At 54.4% G+C, this 25,462-nt stretch overlaps 1 protein-coding gene across 6 annotated transcripts in view; it reads right to left on the minus strand.

Annotated features, from left to right (window-relative positions):
- ZNF385C (zinc finger protein 385C) overlaps positions 1-2,358 on the minus strand; it is a 29,371-nt gene extending 27,013 nt beyond the window's left edge. For 5 of the 6 annotated variants that reach the window (XM_068530514.1, XM_068530516.1, XM_068530515.1 and 2 more), the window contains exon 1: positions 2,109-2,358. In XM_068530514.1, coding sequence (XP_068386615.1) covers positions 2,109-2,358 — 250 coding nt within the window. The remainder of the gene's footprint in view (positions 1-2,108) is intronic. The other variant, XM_068530517.1, reaches the window with a different exon arrangement.
- Between the last annotated feature and the right edge of the window lie 23,104 nt (positions 2,359-25,462).

Below are 25,462 nucleotides of genomic sequence, written 5' to 3' on the forward strand. Positions count from 1 at the left end.
TCCCTGACTTCTGTCAATTCACCTCTCCCTCCCACTTCTCAAAGGAGCCCATCCCCACATCTATGAAGCCTGCTGTTATCTTGGACAAACTTGTCTGCATGTAGTTATCTAGACAGGTCTCTCCTGACAGGCAGCTCTGTTGCCTTTTAAAAACACAAATTCCCAGACAAATGCTGTATGTTCTCACTTACATGCAGAATCTAAAAAAGCTGAACTCATAGACATAGAGAGTAGAATGGTGGTTGCCAGGGGCTGGTGGTAGGGGAAATGGGGAGATGTCGGTCAAAGGGTACAAAGTCCCAGCGGTAAGATAAATATGATCTAGGGATCTAATGCACAGCACGGTGGCTATAATTAGCAGTACTGCCTTATACGCTTGAAAGTTGTTAAGAAAGTAAATCTTAACTCTTATCTGTACACATACACTCAGAATTATGTGAGGGGATGGAGGTGTTAACTAGCCTTACCGTGGTAATCATTTCGCAATATATACATGTATCAAATCATCACACTATGCCCCTTAAATTTACATTTGTTATATGTCAGTAATATCTCAATAAAGAAAAAATACAAAAAAAAGAAAAAATACAACAAGGTCCTACTGTATAGCACAGGGAAATATACTCAGTATTCAATATTTTGTAATAACCTAAAAGGGAAAATAATCTGAAAAAGAACATATGTATATGTATATATATATCTGAATCACTGTGCTGTACCCCTGAAACTAACACAACATTGTAAATCAACTCTACTTCGATAGAAAAAAAATTAAAATAAAAATATGAATACCCCCAATCAGCAGCTTGCACATAGTAAGCTGTCTGTAAGTATTTGATGAATTAATGAATGACTTTTGAACACACTCACACACACACACTCCAGAAACATCCATACAGTTGAATATGCTCTTATTCAGAGTCACATCCTGGGGTCCAGCCCCGAGTGCTCAGGTGGGGAAGATGGTACCAGCCATTAGAGCATTCCCTACTTTGCTTATGCAGTGACCTCTGCCTGCGAGGTCCCTTCTCCTCTCACCCCTGTTCCGAAGCTCACTGCAGCCCCCCTCCTTCGGGAGGCCTTTCGTGGCACCCCCGGGTAGAATCGCCCTTTCTCCTTTGTACCCCTGGGGGCATGTCCCACGTAGCACCCACAGCACTCATCTGCTTATTTCGTGTCTGTCTCAGCCTAAAAGACAGTTTCAGTCTTGGGGGTCGGTGGGGAGGAGTAAGACTGGAACGTCTCCAGGCCCCAGCACAGCGCGGGGAACACAGAGGGCATCCCATAAACACTCACCCAAACGACAGGCAGCCCTCAAGAGGTCAGAGTGTAGCCCTCTGGCAAAGCTACCAACCTGGGCTGCAGGGTTTGTGTGCAGGGCATGCTTCTGGTGGCCGCCCCCGGGAACCAGGCAAAAGTTCCGGCCCTTCCTGCCTCTCACGCTGGGCCTGGCCTGGTTCTGAACCTGTTTCCCCTGCCGGCCAGCAGCCTGCTGTTCCTGGTCTCTCCCATGACTCCCATGTGCCTGTCAGCTGGAATCATCCTCACGAATCCATTCACCCACTTCGCCCAGAAATCTGCCTTGCAGCCAGCGGCCCTCTTGCAGCCCAACCTCTGCAGAGTCATGCCAGCCAGGGAGAGGCCGAAATCCTGGCCAGGAGTCCAGTGGCCAAAGGGAGAGGGCCTTCTCCCGCCTCTTCCCCTGACCACCTCTCAGCCCTTAGCCGGAGCGTCGTGCACTTCGCTGATCCTGGCCTTCAGAGACCAGAGCAGGAGCCCGGGACGCCCCGTAGGTGAGGCCCTTATCTGGAAAACTATCTGCCAGGGGGCTCCTGGCTGGAGAAATGCTGCTGAGGGGGCCTGGTCCTAAAAGATCCCACAGGGAGAGCCCCAGATCCAGAGGAGGCCTCAGACCTCAGGCCCTGAGAGACCCCATAGAGGGCTGTCCAGATGCAAAAAAACTTGACGGCATCTGGGGAACTTCAGACTCTAAGACCCCATTGAGGGTACCCCAGACCAAAAGACCCCACAGAGAGAGGCCACAGACCCAGAGCCCCTCACAGGGGCCCAGAACCAAATCTGTGGGAGCAGCGCCCCTCCACACTGACCTGGCCCCAGGGGCGTCTTTCCCAAGCTGAGCTGCCGCAGGCGCCTCTGGTGGGCCCGCCCCCCACAGTGCACCTGGGCCTGGGCTGCCGAGTTCAGCTGGATGTTGCAGACGTCGCAGAGGGTGTACGACGGCCGTTTTCTTTCCCGCTTGGGCTTAGGTGGTTCTGGAGGCCGAGGGGGGCACTCAGCAGCTCCAGATCCGGGGGGCTCCTTCTCACCCGGGGGAGATGGGCTCAGTGGCCGCTTCATACCTGGGCAGATCGGGAGACAAGTAAACAAAGGCGAGTGCAAGGAATACACAGAAGGAGCAAGAGGGCTTCGGGACCCAGAGATGCCTGTGCCCTGTATCCCAGCTAAAATTCCCTGGCCTTCTGAAAGCCCCAACCCAAGGATGGCAAAAGGGAGCAGAAGGGGGGCTGTTTTAAACAAAGCAGCAGTAAAATGCGGGGATATCTGGAAGAGTGTCAGAAATGGCCACACACTGGGTGGCCGACACCTGAGGGCTCAGAGCAAAGCGCTCAGAGGGACAGCGGGGGTCTCAGAAAGCAGGCGACGTGGAGGGAGAGCCAGCAGAGAGGCTAGTGGAGACACTAGCCTGGCCCAAGGCAGGCCAGGAGCTGACAGTGCTGGGACAGGCAGGCCTGTGGTGCCTGCTGGAGATGCAGGAGCTGCCCGCCAGAGGATGACTGCAGAAACCCAACCACCTCGTGCCCAGCGCCGGTGACATTCACAAACGGTGACAGTGTGTGGAGCCATCCCCACCCCTGCCCCACGTGGCTCCCGATGCCCCCTGCTGTTAGGGCAACAGTTGGTGTTTACACACACACGCACGCACGCACGCACGCACGCACGCACGTGCCGTGCTGGGCCCTGCAGAGCATGCGCATCACCACTCCAGGCCCCTCCCCTTCTCCTTTCCGACTCACTTCTCTGAACCTTTACCCCCGGACTTTTCTGCCTCCAACTGGCTCTATTCTGTCCCATGACCTTCCTCAGACTGAACTGGGTTGATTTTCACTTCCTTCCTGAATCTGTGTGCATGCTTCCTGCCTCTGCTTCAGATTGGGTATTTCCCGAGGGCAGGCCTGGTGTCCCCCTCGCCAGGACAGAGAATTCCTGAGGTCAGGGACTGTGTCTCTCGCTCAGAGTGGGGGAGCCCCAAGGCTAGGGCCTGAGTGAGGAGTGACTGAGCCCATTTCCCTTGTATGGGCTGAATTATGTCCGGTGACCCCCACCCCGCCCCCCTCCCCACAAATTCATATGTTGACGTCCTAACTCCTAGTATCTCACAATGTGATTGTATTTGGAGAGAGGGTCTTTAAAGAGGTAATTAAGTTAAGATGAGGTCATTAGGGTGGTCCCTAATGCAATATGGCTGTTGTCCTTATAAGAAGAGGAAATTTTGGGAATTCCCTGGCAGTCCAGTGGTTAGGGCTCCATGCTTTCACTGCCGAGGGCCTGGGTTCGATTCCTGGTTGGGGAATTAAGATCCCACAAGCCGTGTGGCACGGCCAAAAAAAAAAAAAAAAGAAAAGGAAATTTGGACACAGACATTTACAGAGAGAAGACCATGGGAAGACACAGGGAGAAGGCCATCTGCAAGCAAAAGAACAAGGCCTTAGAAGAAACCAACTCTGCCTACACCTTGAGCCCAAACTTCTATCCTCCAGAATTGGGAGAAAACAAATTTTTGGTATTTAAGCCACTCAGTCTGTGGTTCTTTGTTACGGCAGCCTAAGCGAACCAATACATCCTCCTAAAAGGCATTTCCTGTGTCTTTAGACTTGTGTTCATTTTGCAAATTAGACCCAGTGAAGTCAAGTGATGCCATAACGTTCCCATAAGGCCACACATCTAGTAGTGGAGCCCACATCTGAACAAAGAAAATTAATTTCTCAAGTTCACAGCCAAGAACCTTGCCTGCAGTCCCTGGACCCCACCCCCTGCTCTTAGTAAGCTGCTTGTCACTTTTGCAGGCAATGTTCCCACAAAATGGGCTGTCATGACGTGTGTGGGGACTGTGAGCGAATGGAACAGAGGGGCACAGTAATTAAGAGCACAAGCTCTGGGACTTCCCTGGTGGCGCAGTGGTTAAGAATCCACCTACCAATGCAGGGGACACAGGTTCGAGCCCTGGTCCGGGAATATCCCACATGCCACAGGGCAACTAAGCCCATACGCCACAACTACTGAGCCCGCGAGCCACAACTACTGAGCCCACGCACCACAGCTACTGAAGCCCACGCGCCTAGAGCCCGTGCTCCGCGACGAGAAGCCACTGCAATGAGAAGCCCGCGCACCGCAACAAAGAGTAGCCCCCGCTCACCACAACTAGAGAAAGCCTGCACGTAGCAACGAAGACCCAATGCAGCCAAAAATTAAAAAAAATAAAATTAAAAAAAAGAGCACGAGCTCTATATTGACCCCCACCTGGTTTCAAATCTCAGCTCTGTCACTTACTGGTTGTGTGACCTGAGCCTCAGTCCTCTCATCTGCATATCTGTAAAATGGGGATGATGAGGAACAGTTCCCAAGTCATAAGGGCACTGTGAGGATTAGACAAGCTCATCTATATAAAACGCCTCTCAGGGTCCTATAAACGTCAGCACATGGGAGTCATGGGAGAGACCAGGGGCAGCAGGCTGCTGGCCGGCAGGGGAAACAGGTTATGAACCAGGCCCAGCGTGAGAGGCAGGAAGAGCCGGAACTTCTGCCTGGTTCCTGGGGGCGGCCACCAGAAGCATGCCCTGCAGACGCCCACCTGGACAACGGGACCTGTCCCAAATAAGGAAAGGCATATGCCCTGTCCCACTCCCACCCTATACAAGGAAGGTATATGTGCCTTGACCAATCAGTAAAGGAAATTTTCACCTTGGACCATTCTTTTGTTTTCTGGCTATAAAAACTGATCAATAGCACATGTTTGGGCTCGACTCTCCCAAACTACTAGGAAGTCGGCCCGCTGTTCTGGCAGTGACCCTTCCCTCTAATAAATTCTATCTTCTTTACGTTCTGCCTTGTGTCTGCAAATTCTTTTCCAACCCTCGTTCGGACCACGACAGCATGGAACAGACTTCCTTACAGCCCTCAGAAGGAACTAACCCTGATGACACTGATTTTAGACTTCCAGCCTCCAGAACTGTGAGACAAGACATTTCTGTTGTTTAGGCCACCTGGTTTGTAGTGCTTTGTTATGGCAGCCCTAGAAAACGAATACACCATGGATCTGACCCTTGTGCAGTCCTAGGTGCCTGGTGACTTGAGGGACCCTGACACTGTGCCTGGTGGTTTGGCTGGGCTGCAGTACGAGAGGTAGCCTCCAGGTGGCGCAGGGAGCATCTAGCGGGAAGATAAGAGGTGGAACTCGGAACCCAACCCGGCAGGGCGGACCCCACACCTCCACACTCCTGAGACAACTAGGTTGCCCCTCCGAGCCATGCCAAAGTCCTGGGCACCATGGCTGGGGTCCAGGGGACAGCTCTGCCCACGGAGGGCACACTGGAAAGTCACTCCATCACCTTGTGAGATTCTACATCCTCTCACCTCTAGATGGAGGTTATCACAGCTATTCTCCTGCCTTTACAAGTCTTCCCCCACTCTCCCAGCAGGAAAGAGGAGCAGGAAGAAAGTACCAGGTACGAGTATTGGGAGGTGGGTCCAACCAGCCAGGGGGAAGAGGCTTCAGGGGAATGAGATTTTCCTGGCCATGCCCAGGAGAGCTGCCTGCTCCACCAGCAAGGGGACAGGGGTATTTTGAAATCTCAGTGCAACTTATGACAGGCAGGCCCAGGACATGGCCCAAGAGAGCAGACAAATATCTGCCATGGGGCTGATTAAACCCCTGTGATATACAGCCTCTGAGCTCACAGGGCCCTCCTGGATTCCGGGGCTAGTTGTGCCCCCGCAGCCAGGCTGCTGGGCCTGCTGCAGCCTGCCCTGCCTAACCCCGGCTTCACAGCTGTCCTCTCGGGAGCTCCACCACTCCAGCTCAGCTAAGCCTCCCAGCAAGAAAATGTAGAGGGGTGGGCAATTTTTAGGGCACACACAGGTCGGTCTAACCCCTGCTGTGGGCATCAAGAGGCCAGTACACCCCCTGCTGGCCCCTATTCAGAACCAGCATGACTCACCCTCGCTGGACCCACATTTGGATAGGACACACTGTCTTTAACAGAAGAGGAAATCGAGTCCCAGAGCAGGGGAGGGGACTTGCTTCAAAGTACATGGACAGGCAGTACAAGAACTGCTTCTGGAAGCTTCCCTGCTTCCCTCTCTACCACTCAGCTGCCCAGACCACCTCTTCTTTATCATTACACCCCTGTTTACTGAGCGCTTCCTGTGTGCCAGGCGCTTTACACACAGGATCTCTTTTAAACTTCACAACCCCATGAGGTGGGCACCATTATTGACCTATTATCCCACTTCATAGATCAGAGAACAAGCATGGAGAGGTTTCCTGGCCCTGTCCCACCTCTCCTTAAAGCCTGCCAAGTCCTGATCTGAACTGCTGGGTGGGAAGGGGGGCTACGGATACAGAGAAGGGCTTCTGGGGAGGCTCAGGGCTGCCCAGCCCCTACCTGGCAGGCAGGGAGGTGCCACACCCTGGGCAGGGAGAGTGGGGGCCAGAGCCAGAGAGGCTGGGAGGAAGGGGTGTGAAGACAGGGGGAGAATTGAACTTAACTTGGGAAAAGACCAGGTGAAAGCAGAGAAAAAGGGCATGCGTGTACCCAGGTGTCTGTCTGTCTGTGATTTACACAGGAAGCGGGTAAAGCTCCCTCTGTTCTCACCTTCCCTGAGAGATGGGTTGAGGCTGCAGCAGGGAGGGTGGGGTTGGGCCAGGGAGGGAGCCACCCATTGAAGACAGGCTCAAAGCAGCGCTGGAGAGTTGACGGAGGCCAGGGTTGCTGTCTGCCTGTCTGTCTGTGTGTCCATCCATATGGAGCTAGAGGGGGTTGGAAAGGAGCACTCAGGCAGGCCCCAGGGCCCATTTCCATCCCTTCTTCCTGGGTGACAGTGGACTTCAGGGCCCCAGGTTTCTTTTTTTCTTTTTCTTGTTTTTGGCTGCATTGGGTCTTTGTTGCTGCGCTCGGGCTTTCTCTAGTTGCGAGCGGGGGCTACTCTTCGTTGTGGTATGCGGGCTTCTCACCGCGGTGGCCTCTCTTGTTGCCGAGCACGGGCTCTAGGCGTGCGGGCTTCAGTAGTTGTGGCTCGCGGACCCCAGAGCACAGGCTCAGTAGTTGTGGCGCCCGGGCTCCGTTGCTCCGCGGCATGTGGGATCCTCCCGGACCAGGGCTCCAACCGGTGTCCCCCTGCATTGGCAGGCGGATTCTCAACCACTGCGCCACCAGAGAAGCCCCTCTTTTTTTCTTTTTAATTTATTTGGTTGTGCCGGGTCTTCGTTGCAGCACGTGGGCTCCTTAGTTGTGGCATTTGAACTCTTAGTTGTGGCATGCACGTGGGATCTAGTTCCCTGACCAGGGATTGAACCTGGGCCCCTTGCACCAGGAGCGCGGAGTCTTAACCACTGCACCACCAGGGAAGTCCCAGGGCCCCAGGTTTCAGTGGAGTCCTCGGGCGCTGCAGTGGGGTGGGATTCTCTGACTGCACTATCCAAAGAGGGGTGGATAGAAAGAACTCTGGAGGCCGTAAGTGCAGAGCGGGGAGTTGTTTCAGCCGCAGCCTGGGGAAGGGTGTCCTCGGGAAAGCGCTGCTTTTGCCAGAGGGTTAACGGGAGAGGAAGGTTCTAGGCCTGTCTCCAGCCTTTGGCAGGGCATGAAGGGCTCCCTCACCAAACCCTTAATGAGCCCAACTACACTCCGGTATTTTCCCCCAGGTCTGTCAATATCTACCCTCCAGCCTCCCTGAGCCAGGTCCTAGGCCCTGCCTCTGAGAAGGGAGCCTGGCTGACCGGCCAACCTTGGGCCAGTCCCTGCCCCTCTGGGCTTCAGTTCCCCTTCTTTAAAGAGAGAGGGTGGGGCTGGGCTAATCTCTTAGGTCCTTTGCAGGCGGGCAGTGGCAACACAGAGCAGCTGCCTCTAAGGTTGGGGTGGGAGGGGGGAAGCCAAGTTGTCTTTGTCTGTTTCAGCCGCCAGAGAAAGGTGGGGTGGGGATAGAGAAAGAACTGCCCCATGGCGAGTGTCCATTGCCTTCTGGGCACCGTATAGACAGCACCTCCGTTAACCCTCCTAACAGCCCTGTGAGGCTTTACAAATGAGGAAACTGAGGCTCACAGTCGAAAAGAGAGGCAGGTGAAAAGGGTCAGTTCTGTACCATCGTATGATGCAGGGGCAGGGGGTGCACACCGTGGTGGCCCCCATCCCCGTCACTCACAGGGTCACGAGCAGGAGTGTGGGATCGTGCCTGGAAGAAGAGAGGCCACATCCGTTCTCGTCCTGATGGAGTGTGAGCCCTCCTGGGCCTGGCTGCCCCCTCAGTGTCCCCAAGGAGCCACGACTGAGCGTTTTGGTCTCCCTTTCCTGCCACTTCTACTCTCCCAAGGCTGACACTTTGCAGGGTGAGGAAGTGCAATAACCCACCTCAGTTGTGTGGCCACCATAGAGCGGCACCCACCATGGGATGGCCCAGAGAGCTGGGGTCTCTCAAGACTCACACCCAAGACTCCCCAAAGGAGTCAGAGACCCCCACCTAGAGGAGTGGGATGGCCCGAGTGAAGGCAGCCCCGGCAACCCCCAACCCACACGTCCCTGCTTTGCCAGAACAGGAGGCCCTGGGGCTGGGCAACAGCTGGTCCAGGTGTCAGGTGCGGTGAGGTGGGGATCCATTGGGCAAACCAAGACAGCCATGTCTGTCTTCCCACCCGAAGTGATGACAGAGGAAGCCGGTCACCTCTCCCTGGGGAGACTACTGGGTGCTGGGGATTTCAAGGGGGAGCTGGCTAAGAGGTGCTGAAAGTCAACACTCCAGCTGCAAGGATGGGAGAGAGGGGGCATGGGAGGTGACGGAGAGCGATGGTCCAGAGATGAGGTCACCATCCCCCCCGACCCTCTCCTCCCCCAATCTGTCCTCACCCCCTATTGGCTGGGAGTCCCAGAGGGCCTCCTTCCCTCCTGACACCCCCAGAGATAAGGGCTGCCTCTCCTGGACACTGAGACTCCCCTGAAAGACCCTCAGGCCACCCTCAGGAAGGAAGTCCTTCTTGCGATCTAAGCTGCATCCCTCCTTGCAGGGTCCACAGTGGCAACACAGAACAGCTGCCTCTAAGGTGGGGGTGGGGGAGGGGGTATGAGCCTCAGTATCCCCTGTTCTAGCCTCTGCTGCCAGGCAAGGCCTAGGAACCTTACTTGTTGTGCAGGAGACCCTCCGCACCGCCTGCCCAGGACGCTGGCACAGCTCAGCCTCATCCACCGCCTGCTCACCCAGCACAACTCCCCATAGACTGAACAGTGGCTCCCCCAATCCGTGCTCCCCATCGTGACTGTCCCACGATGGGGAGCACTTCCCTATCAGCACTTCCAAGTTGGGGCTGAGTGAATGCGTCCTGAGAGCCAGAGGAAGGAGGGTTGAGACGTCCTAGGACTGTCTGAGAGTTGTGGGTGGGAGATAGAATCCCGCCTCCCCCTTGGACCACGAGGGCCAACCTCTGCCCCTGACCCTGACAGAGAGGAAGCATTCTGCTTGAAGGGGGAGGGGCGGGCAGGAAGGCCTCCAAAGACGTTGAATGACAGGGATGGGACCCCGGGGTGGAGAGCATACTCTTTGCACCCCTGCCCCAAAAGACAACAGATCTCCCATCCCCCACCCCTTCCATTCTATTCTATCCCAGGGGCTGATAAGGGGGTGTTGATATTTGGAGTCTCTAAACAACTTAGACGAAGAAGGTAGGTTATTTGGTCGAGCCCCCTGTCTGCAGAGAATGGTCCCCTCCTTACGATGAGAGTCTCACCGTCTCTGCCCCGTGGTCCCCAGCCTCCCTCCCCCTACCTCCTGGGAGCTGGAAGTCCTTCTGGCCATCACCCTTGTCCCCGCTCCCAACCTCTGTTTCCGGTTAAGTCGTGATTCTTGTCTCCCACCTTCCCCCAACACAAGGCGGGGCAGGGTCCTCGCCGCTGCCACCAGCCCTACAGAGACACCAAAATCGCCACCCCGCGCGCGGGCCCCCTCGGGCGCTCAGCCCCAGCGGCGCGTCGCTCCCGGATGGGGAGCCAGGAGTGCGGTCCCACGGCCCGCGCCCGCGCCTACCTGAAGGGCGCTCCCGACCGGAGCGGGGCCGCATCCAGCCGCCCGCGGCCACCCGGGGCGATCTGGATTCTCGGCTCCCAGAGGTGCGCGGCGGGTGAGTCCCGGGCCCCCGCGTCCCGGGGCAGCCGCCGAGTCTCCGGAGCCCGCCCCTGGGCGGCCCGCGGGAAGCAGGTGCCAGGAGCCGCGCCGCCCCGAACGGAGGGCAGGCGAGCAGGCTGGGAGAGGGGCTGCTCCCCTCGATGGGGCTCCCCAGGAAGGAGAGGAGGGGAGACGCAGGGGGTCTCCTGGTGGCGGGGCTGGGCCCATGGGGGAGTATCCTCCCTACCCCGGGCTGGCCAGTCCTGAGTGCTCCTCGCCTTCCGAGGAGTCCCAGAGCTTAGGGGAGGGGACCCCAAAGTGGCCACCTCCCAGTGGCCTGCTGTGACCTTCCCTACCCCTTTGTAAACCAGCCCCTCTTCTCGGGGGAAGTTCAGGGAGAAGGAGGAAGCTGACATTCATGGAGCACCTCCTGGGTGCCAGGAAGGATGGCATTCAATCCTCATAACAACTCAGCCCAGATTGGTTTGATTCCCATTTTACAGACCAGGAGATGAAAGATTGGAGATGTTAAGTAACTGGCCCAAAGTCACTCAGGAAGTGAGCACTGAAAGGGAGACTCCAGGTTGCCCCGAGGTCAGAGCATCAAACCAGGCCAGTGCGCCCGCTGGGGAAATGTCACCGGTGTGTGCGGCTGGGAGACATTTCTGATTCTTCCCAGGGAATCAGTGCACTGGGTCTGGACTGCATCAGGGCACAAGGCAGAAGTATGAAGCCAAGCAGAGGAGGGCAGGAGGCAGGGGCCAGTGGCATAACCTCCTAACAGCACCTGCCATCATTCCACTATTGGGGAGTCCCCCCAAAAGGGGATAGGAATGGCTCATGTATCTAAAGAAGATGTACCACTGCTGCTCACCCCACCTCATGCTCCGGGCAGGCTTCACGTGAAAGAGACCTTCCAGAGAGGAGGTCCCCCTGTGGGGAGCCCTGGAGATGCCGTGCCCGCTCCCTCCCAGCACTTCTTCTGCTTCTCACACCCACCAACTCACTCCTGTCTTGAGGCCTCTGCTGCTCCCTCAGCCTGGAACTGATCTTCACAGGGCTGTTTCCTTGTCCCTCAGGCCTCAACTCCAATATCACCTCCCCAGGACCCCATTTCCCCAGCCCCATTATTCTTTATCCCAGCCCCTGGTTAATTTCCCTCTTAGCACATCTCCCAGGATGTAATGCTTTTGCCTGTCTCCCTCATGGGGGCAGGGCCTTTATTTCCCAGATATTGGAAGCACCAGTGCAAAGCTTGATGCGTACCTAATAAATGCTCCACGTAAAGAGTTGTTGAATGAATGCATGAATTCATTTCCACTCGAAGAGTCAATCCACATTAAAGTGTACACTTTAAATGGGCGAATTGGGCTTCCCTGGTGGCACGGTGGTTAAGAATCCGCCTGCCAATGCAGGGGACACGGGTTCGAGCCCTGGTCCAGGAAGATCCACATGCCGCAGGGCAACTAAGCCCGTGCGCCACAACTACTGAAGCCCCCACGCCTAGAGCCCATGCTCCGCAACAAGAGAAGCCACTGCAATGAGAAGCCCGCGCACCGCAATGAAGAGTAGCCCCCGCTCACCGCAACTAGAGAAAGCCTGCGCCCAGCAACGAAGACCCAACACAGCCAAAAATAAATAAAAAAATTTTTTAAATGGGCGAATTGTAAGCTATGTGACATATCTCAATAAAGTGGTTACTCAAAAATCAATCAGTGCAGGGTGGGGCTGACAGCCATGGTCCACCACGGGTACCTCGCCATCCCCCAGCACATCCACCCTCTAACTTGATCCAGTCACATCTCTCTCCGACACAGTCCACATCCTGTGTCTGTCCATGGGGAACTGCAGTTGCTCAGACTTGGAAGGGATCTTAGCGGTCATCCTGTCCCTTTTGTAACTTGTCCCTGACAGGTTACCCTCTGGCCTCTGCTTGACTATACTGATGACCCACTCTCTCACAACACAGCCTGTTCCATTGATGGATGGTTCTCAAGGATAGAAAGCTCATCAATATGGGGTCTGAAAGTTGCTTTCCTGTAATGCTTATGCAAGGGTTCTAGAGCTGCTCTCTGGTAATGTAGAAAAAGCCCACCCCAACTTCCACAGCCTGCCGAAGACGGCTGGCAGCCTCTTCCTCAGGGGTCTCTTCTCCCAGCAAAATAGACCAATTTCCCTCAACTATTCTTTCCCTTACATGGCCACCTCCTCCAGGAAGCCCCTCCTACATGCTCCTAGGGCATCTTGTATGGGCCCTAACACTGCACTTATCATACTGTATTGAACTGTGTCCCCCAAACCCTGCCCCAGCCATCCCGCTGTGCTGAATAGGCTAGTTCTGGGCCTTTCCTCATTCCCTTCTGCTCAGTCCCTTGCATGGTGATCCAGTGACCTGAACTGCACAACTCAATAAAAATTTGTCTCCAGAGGTTTTATGACCCCACTCATATCCCTCTTAAACTTATTTAGGCTTCCAATGTCCTGCTTAGAACAGAGCAAAGGAGATAATCACCTCCCCCATCCTCCATCCTGTCCTCTATTAATGCTGCCCAGCCCTTACCTTTTCTGCCCTCCTGAGTCAGCTCTATATAGAGCTGAGGGAACCTCCCATGTCTATTTTCACGTGATATGTTGGCAAGCTCAGCCTCCCCATCTCGTTGCCCAGAGCGTGATTTCTTGAACTATGAGCACCAGACCTTTTGTTTGGGCTTGCTGGCTCTCCCGTTCTGCCCAGCCTGATGAAATCATTCAGCAGGACCACAACTGCCAGCTTAGTGCCACCACAAAGACGTGGCTTCACCTAGATACACAGGGATAACACGCCCTTGAACTCCAACCCTGCACACAAACAAAACACTGCTCTTAGCTGTGAGCCTTCTGCCTTCCAGACCCTTCCCACAGCTTTATCGATCCATTGTATCCTCCCAAATGGCCTTGAAAAGTCAGTATTCCTCTCCTCACTTTAAAGATAAGGAAAGGGAAGCTCTGAGAGGTTAGTTTACCTGCCCAAGGTCATACAGCTAGAAAGGGTTGAAGTTGAACCCCATCTGGTGGACTCTAAACTCTAGGGCCTCTTTCCTCTATGTAATGGTGCCTCTAAAGTCCTTATCCCAATACACCCGGACTTTTTTCCTATAAAGGTGGGTGAGGAGGAAGAAAACCCAGAAAACCTCTTCTTAGTCATGAGAGCTGGAGGTGCCAGGTGGTGCTGGTGCCCCCTTTCCCACCTATCACTCATCCAAGGAGGGACTCAGGCCCCTAGTTATTGCCCTCCCCCTCCAATACCACCAGAAAAATGACCCTTAGTCTAAATAAAGCTACTGAGTCTCTAGTTGGGCCACTCAGTTCTCCCTGCTGCTCAGTCTCATCCCATTATCTCTTCTTCCTCTGTTTTGTCTGTGATGAACCCCCAGCCCTAGAACAGTGCCTGGCACACCAAATGCAACCAACACACATTGCTGGCTTTGAGGAATGAACCAACTCTCACTGTGGGCACAAAAAATGGATCGGGTTCCTTGCTCTGGCTGTGTGGGCTGAGGCAAGTTACTTTCCCTCTCTGAGCTTCAGTTTCCTTATCTGTAAAACAGGACAATTAACACGTAATAGGACTTCCCTGGTGGCGCAGTGGTTAAGAATCCGCCTGCCAATGCAGGGGACACGGGTTCGAGCCCTGGTCCGGGAAGATCCCACATGCCGCGGAACAACTCAGCCCACGCGCCACAACTACTGAGCCTGCGCTCTAGAGCCCGCGCGCCACAACTACTGAAGCCCATGCGCCTAGAGCCCGTGCTCCACAACAAGAGAAGCCACCGCAATGAGAAGCCTGCACACGGCAACGAAGAGTAGCCCCCGCTCACCGCAACTAGAGAAATCCCGCACGCAGCAACAAGACCCAACGCAGCCAAAAATAAATAAATAAATTTATTAAAAAGAAATTTTTTTTTAAAAGAAAGGAAAAAAGAACACATAATAACATGGCAGAGGGTGATGTGAGATCACCCCTGCAGAGTGCCTGACATAATATGTGCCCAATTAATAAAACGGGTATCATTAATGAGGTGTTATGGTCCCTGCTTTAGAGACGGGGCACCGGGGCTCAGAGAGGTGAAGGGACTTAAGTAACACACACAAGCTGTTATCCCCAGCTTGGAAGTGGCCCATACAGAATGGGAGCCCGGTATGTCTGGCCTTAAGGCTGTGCCCTTTTCCCTGCACCACAGGGCCTTCCCTGAGTGCTCAATAAATATAATCCCTATCACAAAGATAGGAGATGGTTATACTAATCATTCTTACTAATAACACCAAGGGCCCCAGCTGAGGCAAAGCCTGTAGCAAAGGGGCTCAGGAGAGGAGCCAAAGACCCCTGCCCAGCCAGCAGCTCTTGTTCTGCTCATGGCCCCACCTGGGGTTGGGGGTGCAGAGTAATTCTAGGCCCCTGTGTTCCAGGAAGGCGGGGGAAGCCCCAACCTCAGGTGGGCCTGCCCCGTCCATCATGGGTCCTTTCCGTTCCCACTGAAAGGGCAGAATCACTAATGGCTGAGAGCCCTCCCCCCACGGGGCCAGGCTTTTGCCTCCTAAAATAGCCCAGAGCCACCATGTGCCCAGGGCGTCGCCCACTTCTTGCAAATCCCTCTGAAATTAAATCCCCATCCTGCCCCAAGCAGGATGGCACCACCTCCTGCCACTGCCGGGCTCTATGGCTGGCCGGGCTCCCCCCAGTGGAAGCCGGGACAGTTGTCCTTCACGGTGACCGAGACATAAATCCCCAACTAATGAGACAGGCGCTGGGAACACAGAACCAGACACCGTGCTAATTGGTTTACTTCTGGGCAGGCGTGATGTGGTGACAACAGCCACAGGCCTCGGTTTCCCAGCCGGGAAGATGGGGTGGGGAGATGTGATGACCTTCTGGGTCCCTGAGTTTCTGTGTCCTCTGACTGGCTTCACACCCAGACTCGCCAGCAGTTTCTTCCTAGAACATCAACTTCTTAGACGTAAAAGGGAAGGATTGGGATCCCCTGGTCCAGGTCTTGAAGTAGGGAGGCCCAAATCATGCCTACCATGATCTAAAAATACCTCTTTCCACTAAAAACAAAAACAAAACAAAACACAAAACCAAAAGTCTCAGCCACCTCAACATGCATGAGGCTGGGGGTGGAGAGGCGGGGAGGGCCCAGCACAGTCTCCCTGCTCCTCATGCATGGTCGGTAGTGGATTCTTGGACGGGCAAGAGGTCCTCAGTTTTCAGTAATCAGGATGAGATTATCACATTAAACTTTAAAAGTCTTTGCTCAAAAAGAAGCAGCAGCGTGAAGTAAGTCAGAAAGAGAAAAACAAATATCATATATTAACGCATGTATGTTGAATCTAGAAAAGTGGTACAGATGAACCGGTTTGCAAGGCAGAAATAGAGACACAGATGTAGAGAACAAATGTATAGACACCAAGGGGGGAACGTGGCGGGCGGTGGTGGTGGTAGTGTGATGAACTGGGAGGTTGGGATTGACATATATACACTAATACATATAAAATAGATAACTAATAAGAACCTGCTGTATAAAAAATAAATAAATAAAATAAAACAAACAAACGATAAAAAGAAGCAGCAGCAGCTGACACCTTCAACTCCCCCGACTTTGGCACCATCACCCTCTCCTGGAAACATGGCCAGATGAGCTCCAAATACAGATGGGCCACATGGAGGCTCCATCGCACTGGCTTACAGGCAGTGGGATGGACAGGATGACCTTTCCAGGCCTGGGCTGCTTCTGAGTTGTGGTGAGATGGAAGGGGGAGGAGCCAGGGGAGGGGATAAGTGTGTGTCTGTGAAAGTAATCTGGGGGAGTCTCATGAGAACTGGAGTAAGTTGGAATCAGGGAAACATGCATTTAAGTACAACTCTGCCACTTACTGACCTGTGACTGGGAACACGGCCCTTTTCCCCACACCTCAGTTTCCTGATCTGTGAAATGGGGATAACAATAACAATAACTAATAATAACTCCCCTAACCCAAGGCTGGCAGCTAAGAAGATTAAATAAGATAACAAATAGAAAATACCCTGCAGGCTATAAAGAGCCATTGTGATGTGAGGGGATGACATTGTTAGTTAAAGCAGGAGGGACAGTGGTAAGACTGCAGAAAGAACTTCCTCACAGCTGTGCAATGGAAACTAATGGGGCAAAAGAGAGGGAAGACACACGGGCCTGGGCAGAGCCCCCAAAACCTCACCAACGACCCCCTTTCCCAACACAGGGTGCCCTTCCCCATATCCAGACTAGACCCCTCCCCTCCTGCCTATCATCTTGCCTCACAAGGCTATCAGCCCGTCCCCAGGCTTTCCCAGCCCAGAGCTATATCCAACTTGTGTTTGTTACCAATGCAATGGAAATTATTTCAACCTCCTCACTCAGCTTGGCAAAGCTGCCTGTGTTGTGTAGGAGAGGCCAAAGCTGGAGGAGAGGAGGCTGGGAACTGGCGTGTCCACAGCAGGGGTAGCCCCCTCCCCAGAATATTCATTGCAAAAGCAGCAGTCTAGAAGGCAGTCAGCTTACTGGGGGGACTTCCCCGTACTGCCCCATGGAAGAGAAGGAAAGGCTGAGGGCCCAGGGGTCCTCACTGGGACCTTGGCTACCTTCCCTCTTACTTAAAGAGCTGCATTCAGAAGAGGCTGGGAGAGGCCCTGACTACCAGCCAGGATCAACCCTGAGGAAATTAGGATCTTTGAGTTTCCCCAACCCAGCCTTCATTTCCTGATGCTTTTATTTAGTTAGTTTGTCCAGCAGAATGCTCCCACCCCACCGGACTTTGAGGTCCTCTCCTCTTCCTCAGTATAAGTAACCGAACCTAACGCATCCTAACCTCAGAAGGATGGAGGCAGGGGGAGGCTGAGGATGACCCTGAGAATCTGGGGTCACCTGGGGCAGGAGGGAGGGAAGAGACTCCAAGCCCAGTGGCTGAGGGAGATGGTGGGGTGGCCGCGGTCCACCTTGCTGGCCAGGGAGCAGCTGCCGACCACATCAAGGAGTCTTCCTCTCAAATCAGTCGGGTGGGTGGAAGCACATGGCCGTTGCAGGCCATGAAGGAAGCCTTTCAAAACCAGCAGAGAGGTTCCAAGAAACGCCCTGGGGATGGGCTGTGTCAACATGCCCTATGCCCCCCAGGCCCTCCGCTCAGCCTCCAGGCTGCCAGGCTGCCTCCCACAGTAGAGGCTGCCAGAAGGCCTTGGCTGGGAGGCAGCTCGGGGCCCAGGACAGAGCCTGGGCTCTGGAGCCATCAGACCTTGGGCAAGTCGCTTCACCCCTCTGATCTGTAAAATGGGCACAATAGTATCTACCTTGCAGGGTTGTTGGGAAAATTAAGAGATACATATGGAGAGTGTCTCCCTTTGGGCCTGGCACAGAGTAGGGGCTCGATAAACTCAATAGACAGTCGTTGAATACCTACTATATGCCAGGCCCTCCATTCTATGCCCCGGGGATCCAGCAGTGAACAAAAGTCCTAAGGGTCCCTCATGGAGCTTGCAATCTAGGGAGATGGTCAGGTCAACAAGCAGATAAACACACAAGGTCAGGGAGAACAAGAGGCCAGGAAAAGGCCTCTCTGAGGACGGGACAGTTCAGCCCAGAGCTGGCTGATATGAGGGACAGGCCTGCTTGAGGGTCCTCAACTGTGGGTGCTCACTGGAATCACCTGGGCAGCTTTGAAAATGTTGCTGGGGCCCTTCCCCAGGAATTCTGATGAGCTTGGTCCAGGGTGCAGCCTGGGCACCAGGACTTTTCAATTCTGCCCAGGTGATTCTCATGTGCAGCCAAGGGTGAGAACCCCTCACCCTGCAGTTTTCCCAAATGGCTGGCCACTTGAACATCACCTGGGAGCTTGTTGGGCATCCTGGGCTGGGCCCCAATCCCAGGGGTTTGGATTCAGGGGCTGGAGTGAGGCTCAGCGTCTGCCTTTTTAACAAGCACCCACGTGATTCTGAAGAGCAGACAGGCCTAGAGATGTGTCTGGAAGACCAAGTTCCAGCACTGTCCTGTCCAGAGCCGCGCTGCTGCTTAGGATCAAAAGGACCCACCTCTTTGACCTCAGCCTGGGATGCCCCGCCTCCTTTCTCGGGCAGTCAAGTTCTGCGCATGCCCCTAGGCTTAACCATGAAGACTGAAGGTCCCCACCGCTGTGGGCTTGGACTCTGTTTCCCCAGCATCCTCAGCCTCTTGGCCAAATCCCTCACGCCATTCTGTTCCATGTCCATGCTTCATGTCCAACCATGTGGCTCCAAGTCTCGCACCCCACAGGTATGACTCGTCCTAGTTGAAGGAGGACCAAACCTACCCCAGCCTCTGCTGGACACAGCTGCTCCCACAACTGGGCCAAAGGTGGCAGGGTTGTGACCTGCTCCTGGAAATCCCTGCTCCACCCCCTTCTCCTGTCCTGGGTCTCTGATCCCAGGACTCCTCCCATGGAGTCTGACTTCTCTCCCTCCCACTACGCTCTTAGCCCTGCCCTAAGGGCCAGGCCCTGGGATAGGAGAGAATCCCCTTACATCCCTGCTGAAGAATCAGGTCCCCCCCACCCACCACCCCGCTCATGCTTTAGCTGCCTGGCCTAAGGGAGGCTCACCCTTTAGGGAAGCAGCATAGTACAGCCATATCCCCACACTGGGTTCAAATCCTGCCCCTGCCACTTCCCAGCTGTGGCACCTTGGCCACCTCTGTGCCACAGTTTCCCCATCTGTAAGATAAGGATAAATAGTATCTTTCTTAGAGAGTTGTTATGGGGATTAAATGAGTCAATATTTGTACAGTGTTTAGCAAACAGGTACATCGTACACTGTGTGTTTGTTAAATAATATTTAAAAATATATGATTCCACGGGCTTCCCTGATGGTGCAGTGGTTAAGAATCCGCCTGCCAATGCAGGGGACATGAGTTCGAGCCCTGGTCCGGGAAGATCCCACATGCCGCGGAGCAACTAAGCCCGTGCGCCACAACTGCTGAGCCCACGCGCCCCAACTACTGAAGCCCGTGCGCCTAGAGCCCGTGCTCCGCAACAAGAGAAGCCACCGCAACGGGAAGCCCGCGCACCACAACGAAGAGTAGCCCCCACTCGCCGCAACTAGAGAAAGCCCGCGCGCAGCAACGAAGACCCAACACGGTCAAAAAATAAATAAATTAATTAATTAATTAATTTTAAAAAAATACACGATTCCAGGAAGGTGATGCTTTAGTCAGTCAACAAAGTGGGTCCTGACGATGCGCTAGTTCTGGGAGGCTGGGATTAAGATTCCATTTTACAGGCGAGGAGACTGAGGATCAGGTCAGTTACTTCAAGCCTTCTCCCTTCAAGCACCCCAAGGCCCACCTCCCTTACTCCTCAGGCGCCTGGCCTGGCCCAGGTGGGCTCTGTGTCCCGCACCGACAGAGGCCCCTTTGTACCCCTGCCCAGGGTCACACCCAGAGCTCGGAGCCACAGACCAGACAAGCGCCTTGTGTCTGGGTCTGTTTCACGGCCAGATCTGTGGTCGCCCTGGCTGCTCCAGCCATGTGCTCTGGGCAGGTGGACCTGAGGGCCATCCCCACCCCTCCCAGCCCCCCACCCCAAGCTCAGCAGGGCATCCTTGACCCTCCCTCGCCACATTCAGCCAGGAGACAGACTGGGAGGGAGCCCCAGGGAAAACACCCTAGTTCTCCGTCTCTACCCTGTGCAAAATTCAAGTGGTCAGACCCTGGGGTGTCTGGGGCCTCAGAGGAAGGGAGGGGCAGGAGCTGAGGGTGTGAGGAATGACATGGAGGTCACTCTGGGGGAGTGGGGAGGGCCATGCTGGGATCCAGGGAGTGGGATGGGATTACCTGGCCCTTTCTACCTCCCTAATCTGCCTTCAATCTGTTCACTTCTCTTTACCACCTGGATTAGCACAATAGCCTCCTCACCAGCCTCCCTGCCTCCACTCCTCCACCTCCCACACTCCCAGTCTATTCTCCACATGGCCAGAAGAGCCTTTTTAAAAGGCAGATCTGAACTTGTCACTCTCCTGCCTAAAACCTCCAAAGGTTTCTCCTTCACTTTATTTTATTATTATTTTTTAAATATCAAATCTGATTTTTATTTTTTTAATTTATTTTTTATTTTTAAAAATTTATTTATTTATTTATTTATTTGGCTGCATTGGGTCTTCTTTGCTGCGCGTGGGCTTCTCTAGTCGTGGCGAGCGGGGGTTACTCTTCGTTGCGGAGCACAGGCTCTAGGCATGAGGGCCCCGTAGTTGTGGCTTATGGGCTCTAGAGCGCAGGCTCAGTAGTTGTGGCGCGTGGGCTGAGTTGCTCCGCGGCATGTGGGATCTTCCCGGACCAGGGCTTGAACCCGTGTCCCCTGCACTGGCAGGCGGATTCTAAACCACTGCGCCACCAGGGAACTCCCTGATTTTTATCTTATTATATTATTATTATTTTTTATTTTGGCCGCACTGTGCGGCTTGCGGGATCTCAGTTCCCCCACCAGGGATTGAACCTGGGCCATGGCAGTGAAAGCGCCGAGTCCCAACTGCTGGACCACCAGGGAAGTCCCTCCTTCACTTTAAGAGAATCCTTACGGCCTGGAAGATCTGGCCCCTACCCGTCTCCCCAAAACCCTTCTCCTCTGCAACCCACCATCCCGCCCACAGATTAACTGAGATATAAATGCAACTCTCCACCTAAGGCTATGGCTGGTAGAAGTAACACTGGTAACAGCTAGAACCAGATACAAGAAGACTCGTTATTGACTAAAGTGGACACAGGAATCCAATCTTGATCACAAATCTCTTTTTACATTTGAATCTTCCAAAATTGGAGTTTACCCAGTCACTCACGCAATGGAAGAGACTAGGGTTGGGGTCTTTGATCGTTGTGAAATTGATCAGTGAATCAAGTCTCGGCGGCAAAATCTATACAGTATTGATGCCAGTGAAAATAATTTCAGTAAAATTAAAATAGAATGGAAAAAAAAAGGAAATTTGTTTAATTGTAGAGGAAAAATGGAAAAATCTGATCAAGAGTTAAGCTGGATGAATAGAGTTCAAACTGGAAAACACTTTCTAAAAAAGTCTTCAGTGTTGGTATGTTTTGATTTAAAATGTTTGCATTCAAAACATCCTTTGGGTCAAAATGTCCAGGTCAAAATATCCTGTGCCCCTCGGATCTGTTTTCGTACCTCTCCCTGCCTTTCTTATGATACTCCAGCCACACCGGGCTCTTTCTCTCCCCGGAGCACAGCAAGCTCTCCCTCACCTCGGAGGGTCTCAGAACCTGTTCTCACTGCCTGCAGCGCTCTTTTCCTCCTGGCTCCTACCTCTCTTTCTCATGGCTGATGCTGAAATACCGTGAGAGGCCTTCCTTCCTTGCCCTCTTTAAGGTAGACGTCCTCCCTGCCTCCTCCTGTGCTCTCTTATTCCCCCTGTCTTATTCCTCCTTGAATTCCCAGGGCAGGGCCTAGCAAATTGTAACACATAGTAGGTGCTCAATAAATATTTGTTTGTTTGTTTGGTTGTGCCGCACGGCTTACAGGATCTCAGTTCCCCAACCAGGGATCGAACCCGTGCCCCCTGCAATGGAAGCGTGGATTCTTAACCACTGGACCGCCAGGGAAGTCCCAATAAATATTTGTTGAATGAATGAATGAATAAATCAGTATCACCAGGGTGAGGGGCGGGGGGATGGGTTAGGGCTTACAAAAGCCCCAGGAGAGTAAAGAGACAGGGCAAGGAAACAGTCTTCCACCTCTAACCCCCTCTTACTCATGACACCAGGTTCTAGAGAAGCCCATTTCAGCAGAAAGGAGGGGACAGTACCAGTTCTGCTTCATTTCTGCTCCTTGCCCAGCCTCCCAAGGTCCAAGCCCATGTGCCAACTGGCCAGCTGCCCCACCCCCACCCCAGCTGGGCTAGGCACCCTGCCCCACCCCCCAGGCCTGGCTCCCACATTTGGCTGATGGCCAGGCTATTTGGGGAAACTTCCTGATCCCCCCTCTGGCCTCTCTGCTCCCACACCTCATCCCACAGCCCCGGAATAGCTGTCCCCGGCCTCAACCTAGGGACAGTCTCATTCTCAATTAGCACCCAGATGGTTGCAACCATCTCTAAAAGCTTCTCGTGTCCCTCTCCCCTCAGGAAGCCGCTAACTAGGACAGCAGATCTCAGAACAAGGTCACAAGACTCGTGCCCCTACACTCCCTTCCCAGCTGGAGACACGGGTGGGGACCAGGAGTCTCCAATGCAGCCCGTGAAGATGGAGGAGGCGTGGGTGAGGGTGAGATGCAGGGAGAGCCAAGGCAGCCTGGGCTCCTTTTTGCCCACAGAGCAGTTCTGGCTCAGCCCGGGGAGGAGGCCTAGCTGTGGGGAATGAGGAAACCTGGCGTCGAGCCCAGACTCTGCCTGGATGGGGACTTCATGACCTCTCCAGGTTTCACAGGGTGGGATGTGGCAGTACAGTACACAGTACAGTACCATACAAAATCCAGGGACAGAATGGCCCTTGGAGTCTGAGGGAGATCATTCTGGGATGAATCCTGGGAAGGGCCTCAAACCCATTACAGAAATATTCCTCCGCTGAAGTCTTGTTCTACCACTGGCTCCAAGCTCAGCCAGTGAGGGTGGGTAGGCAGGTGGGAAGACTTCTCCCACATTCTGAAGACTACACCCCATGTGTTCTCTTTGGGAACCCCCAGAGAACCCAAGGGATCCAGTTCCCAACACCTTCTCAGGGTATTTCCGCCAACCCCAGGTGAGGGATGGGGGTTACAGGGTTGTGTCATAGCTCCCTCTCCTGCCCGGCCAGTGGGAGGGGGTCGCTGGCATCAGATGTAGGAACCAACAGACCTGAGATCAGGAGGGTAGAGATGTCTGGGGCCTGGGGAGGTAGGAGAGGCTGATGGGGGTGCTGTGGGAGGGCAGTGAGGGCAGCTGGAGCGTGGCAGGGCCCGGCCTGGCCTCTGGCCTGGGCATCTGAAGTGGGGAAAAAAGCACCTATGGAGTCGGTCCTCACCCCACCCAAGGAAACCTTAGTCAAATAAACAAACAGCCAACACAGCCGCTCCTGTAAGAGAAGCCAAGAAGCTGTGGCAGTGAGGAGAGGCCCCCTGAAGTGGGGAGGCTGGGGGAGAGGGCAGGGAGGCTGTTTGAACAGGCCCCGCGGCCCTGGGGCAGTTGGCAGAAATGTTTGGAACAGGGCGGGGAGCACAGTGGTGGTTTGGATCTGGAAGCTGGGGCCTGGGGTGGGTGCGTTGAGCTTGGCTGCTTCGAGGAAAAAGAAAAGCGTCAGTGGTCAGTGACGCTTATGGTCAGCGCCTCTTCTGGTCAGCGCCTCTTCTGAGGAAGACTCCTAGTCCCCAACACCTTTCCCTCGGCTCAAGGCCACAGACAAGGGGCTCCCTCCCTTGTCACTCTGAACCCCCAGCCCTGCTCCCAGGCCTATGACCCGGGGCCTTGTTGCAGAAGAAGATGCTGAATATTTCCGTCTGGAGCCAAAGCCCCCAAATTCTCAAGTTCTCAACAGAGGAGCTGGGGCAGGTGGGCCGACATCAGTCCTCCCCACAACCTGAGAGTCCTCCTCCCTCCTGGCAGCTGGAGGGGCCAGAGGTGATGGCAGTGCCTGAGGATGCTTTATCACCTTTTTCTGCACTCAGAGACACCTGGCTGTCCTGTTCCCTGGGACGCCTCATGAGAGGAAAAGAGATTGGAGAGACAGAGACCTAGACTTAGAGGCAAAGATGGGGAGAGGCAAAGACAAACAGACACAGAAAGACGAACTAGTGAGACGCCACACGATCAGAGACACAGAGCCAAGGGACAAGGAAAGATGAGGAGACATGTGTCCATGCCAGAGAGACAGACGGAAGGGCAGAGACACACACAGAAAGAGACTAAGAGAGACAGAGACAGATATACAGAGAAAAGGGGAGAGGAATAAAGAAAGACACACAGAAAAAGAGAGACTCAGAGAAGGACAGAAAATGACAGGCATAGGAGCAGGGGGAGGGCCGCCCAGAGAGCACACGGGACACAGGAACAGACAGGCATACAGGCTGAGAGGCTTCCAGAACTACACAGGGACCTGGAGACACTCGCTGCGAGCCGCGGGGTAACAGAGGGGCCGATTGTTGAGCCTGGCGGGGTTTGCGGGGAGTCCCAGGAGGGCGGCATGGCTGCCTCCTGCCCCTAACGCTGAACCCCTGCAGGCAGCTGGCCCCCAGTCACCCTCAAGTAAGCCAAGCCCTTGCCACTGGAGCTGGTGGGTCACCCAAGGTGAATGAAAAGTCACCAATAGGGGAGAGGGAATGTGAACTGTAGTGAAGGCAAAGGAGTTGGTGTAGTGCACGCGTGTCAGGACGGGTCCGCGGGGGATCTGTATCTCGGATTGCACTTGGAGTGGTGATTAGGGGTGCGCCACCGTTCAGTGACGTCTGTGGGTTAGTGTAGGCGGGCATGCTTGCCTGGGTGTGTGTCTGAATGCGAGTGTGTGTGTGTCCGGTTCAACCGAGCACTTCACAGCGCTAATGAGGCCAAGGCAGCAGGTTTGATCCTAAAGCAGCCCAATCAGGATCCGTGAGTGAGTCAGAGACGACCACAAGAAGGCCGCGCGTCTCTTGTTCTGAACAGACGGTGCGTTCAGGTGCCACAGGGCACCCAGCTACAGTCGAGACCAACGTGCCATTCCTTCCCGCTGAGGATGACCCCCACTGCCTGGCCAGCTGGCCCCCACACTCTTCCTCATCCAAAGCCCAAGATCCAAACTTAGAGGAGGACCCACATTCCAGACACATGGCCCCCTTCTTAGCTGCAGGTCCAGCGCCCTCTGAGAAGGGCAGCTGGAGAAATGGTCCAGCCCTGATCTTCCCCCAGTCTGACTTCCATCCCTCCTGCTGCTGCAGCCCCACTGAACTCCCTCCTTGCTCCTTGGGTCCAGTGAGTGCCCACACCCGCCCCACAGTCAGGAGATAAGCAACCTCTCTCCCCCTCATCCCTTCCCTCTTAAGCATCACAGGACAGTTTTTAAATGTCCCAGTTTTGGCATGGAGAATGAGGTCAGCAGGCCCAAGGGGGGACTGC

Source organism: Eschrichtius robustus, chromosome 20 (assembly GCF_028021215.1).
Source record: "Eschrichtius robustus isolate mEscRob2 chromosome 20, mEscRob2.pri, whole genome shotgun sequence".
In the NCBI taxonomy this organism is placed as follows: Eukaryota; Metazoa; Chordata; class Mammalia; order Artiodactyla; family Eschrichtiidae; genus Eschrichtius; species Eschrichtius robustus.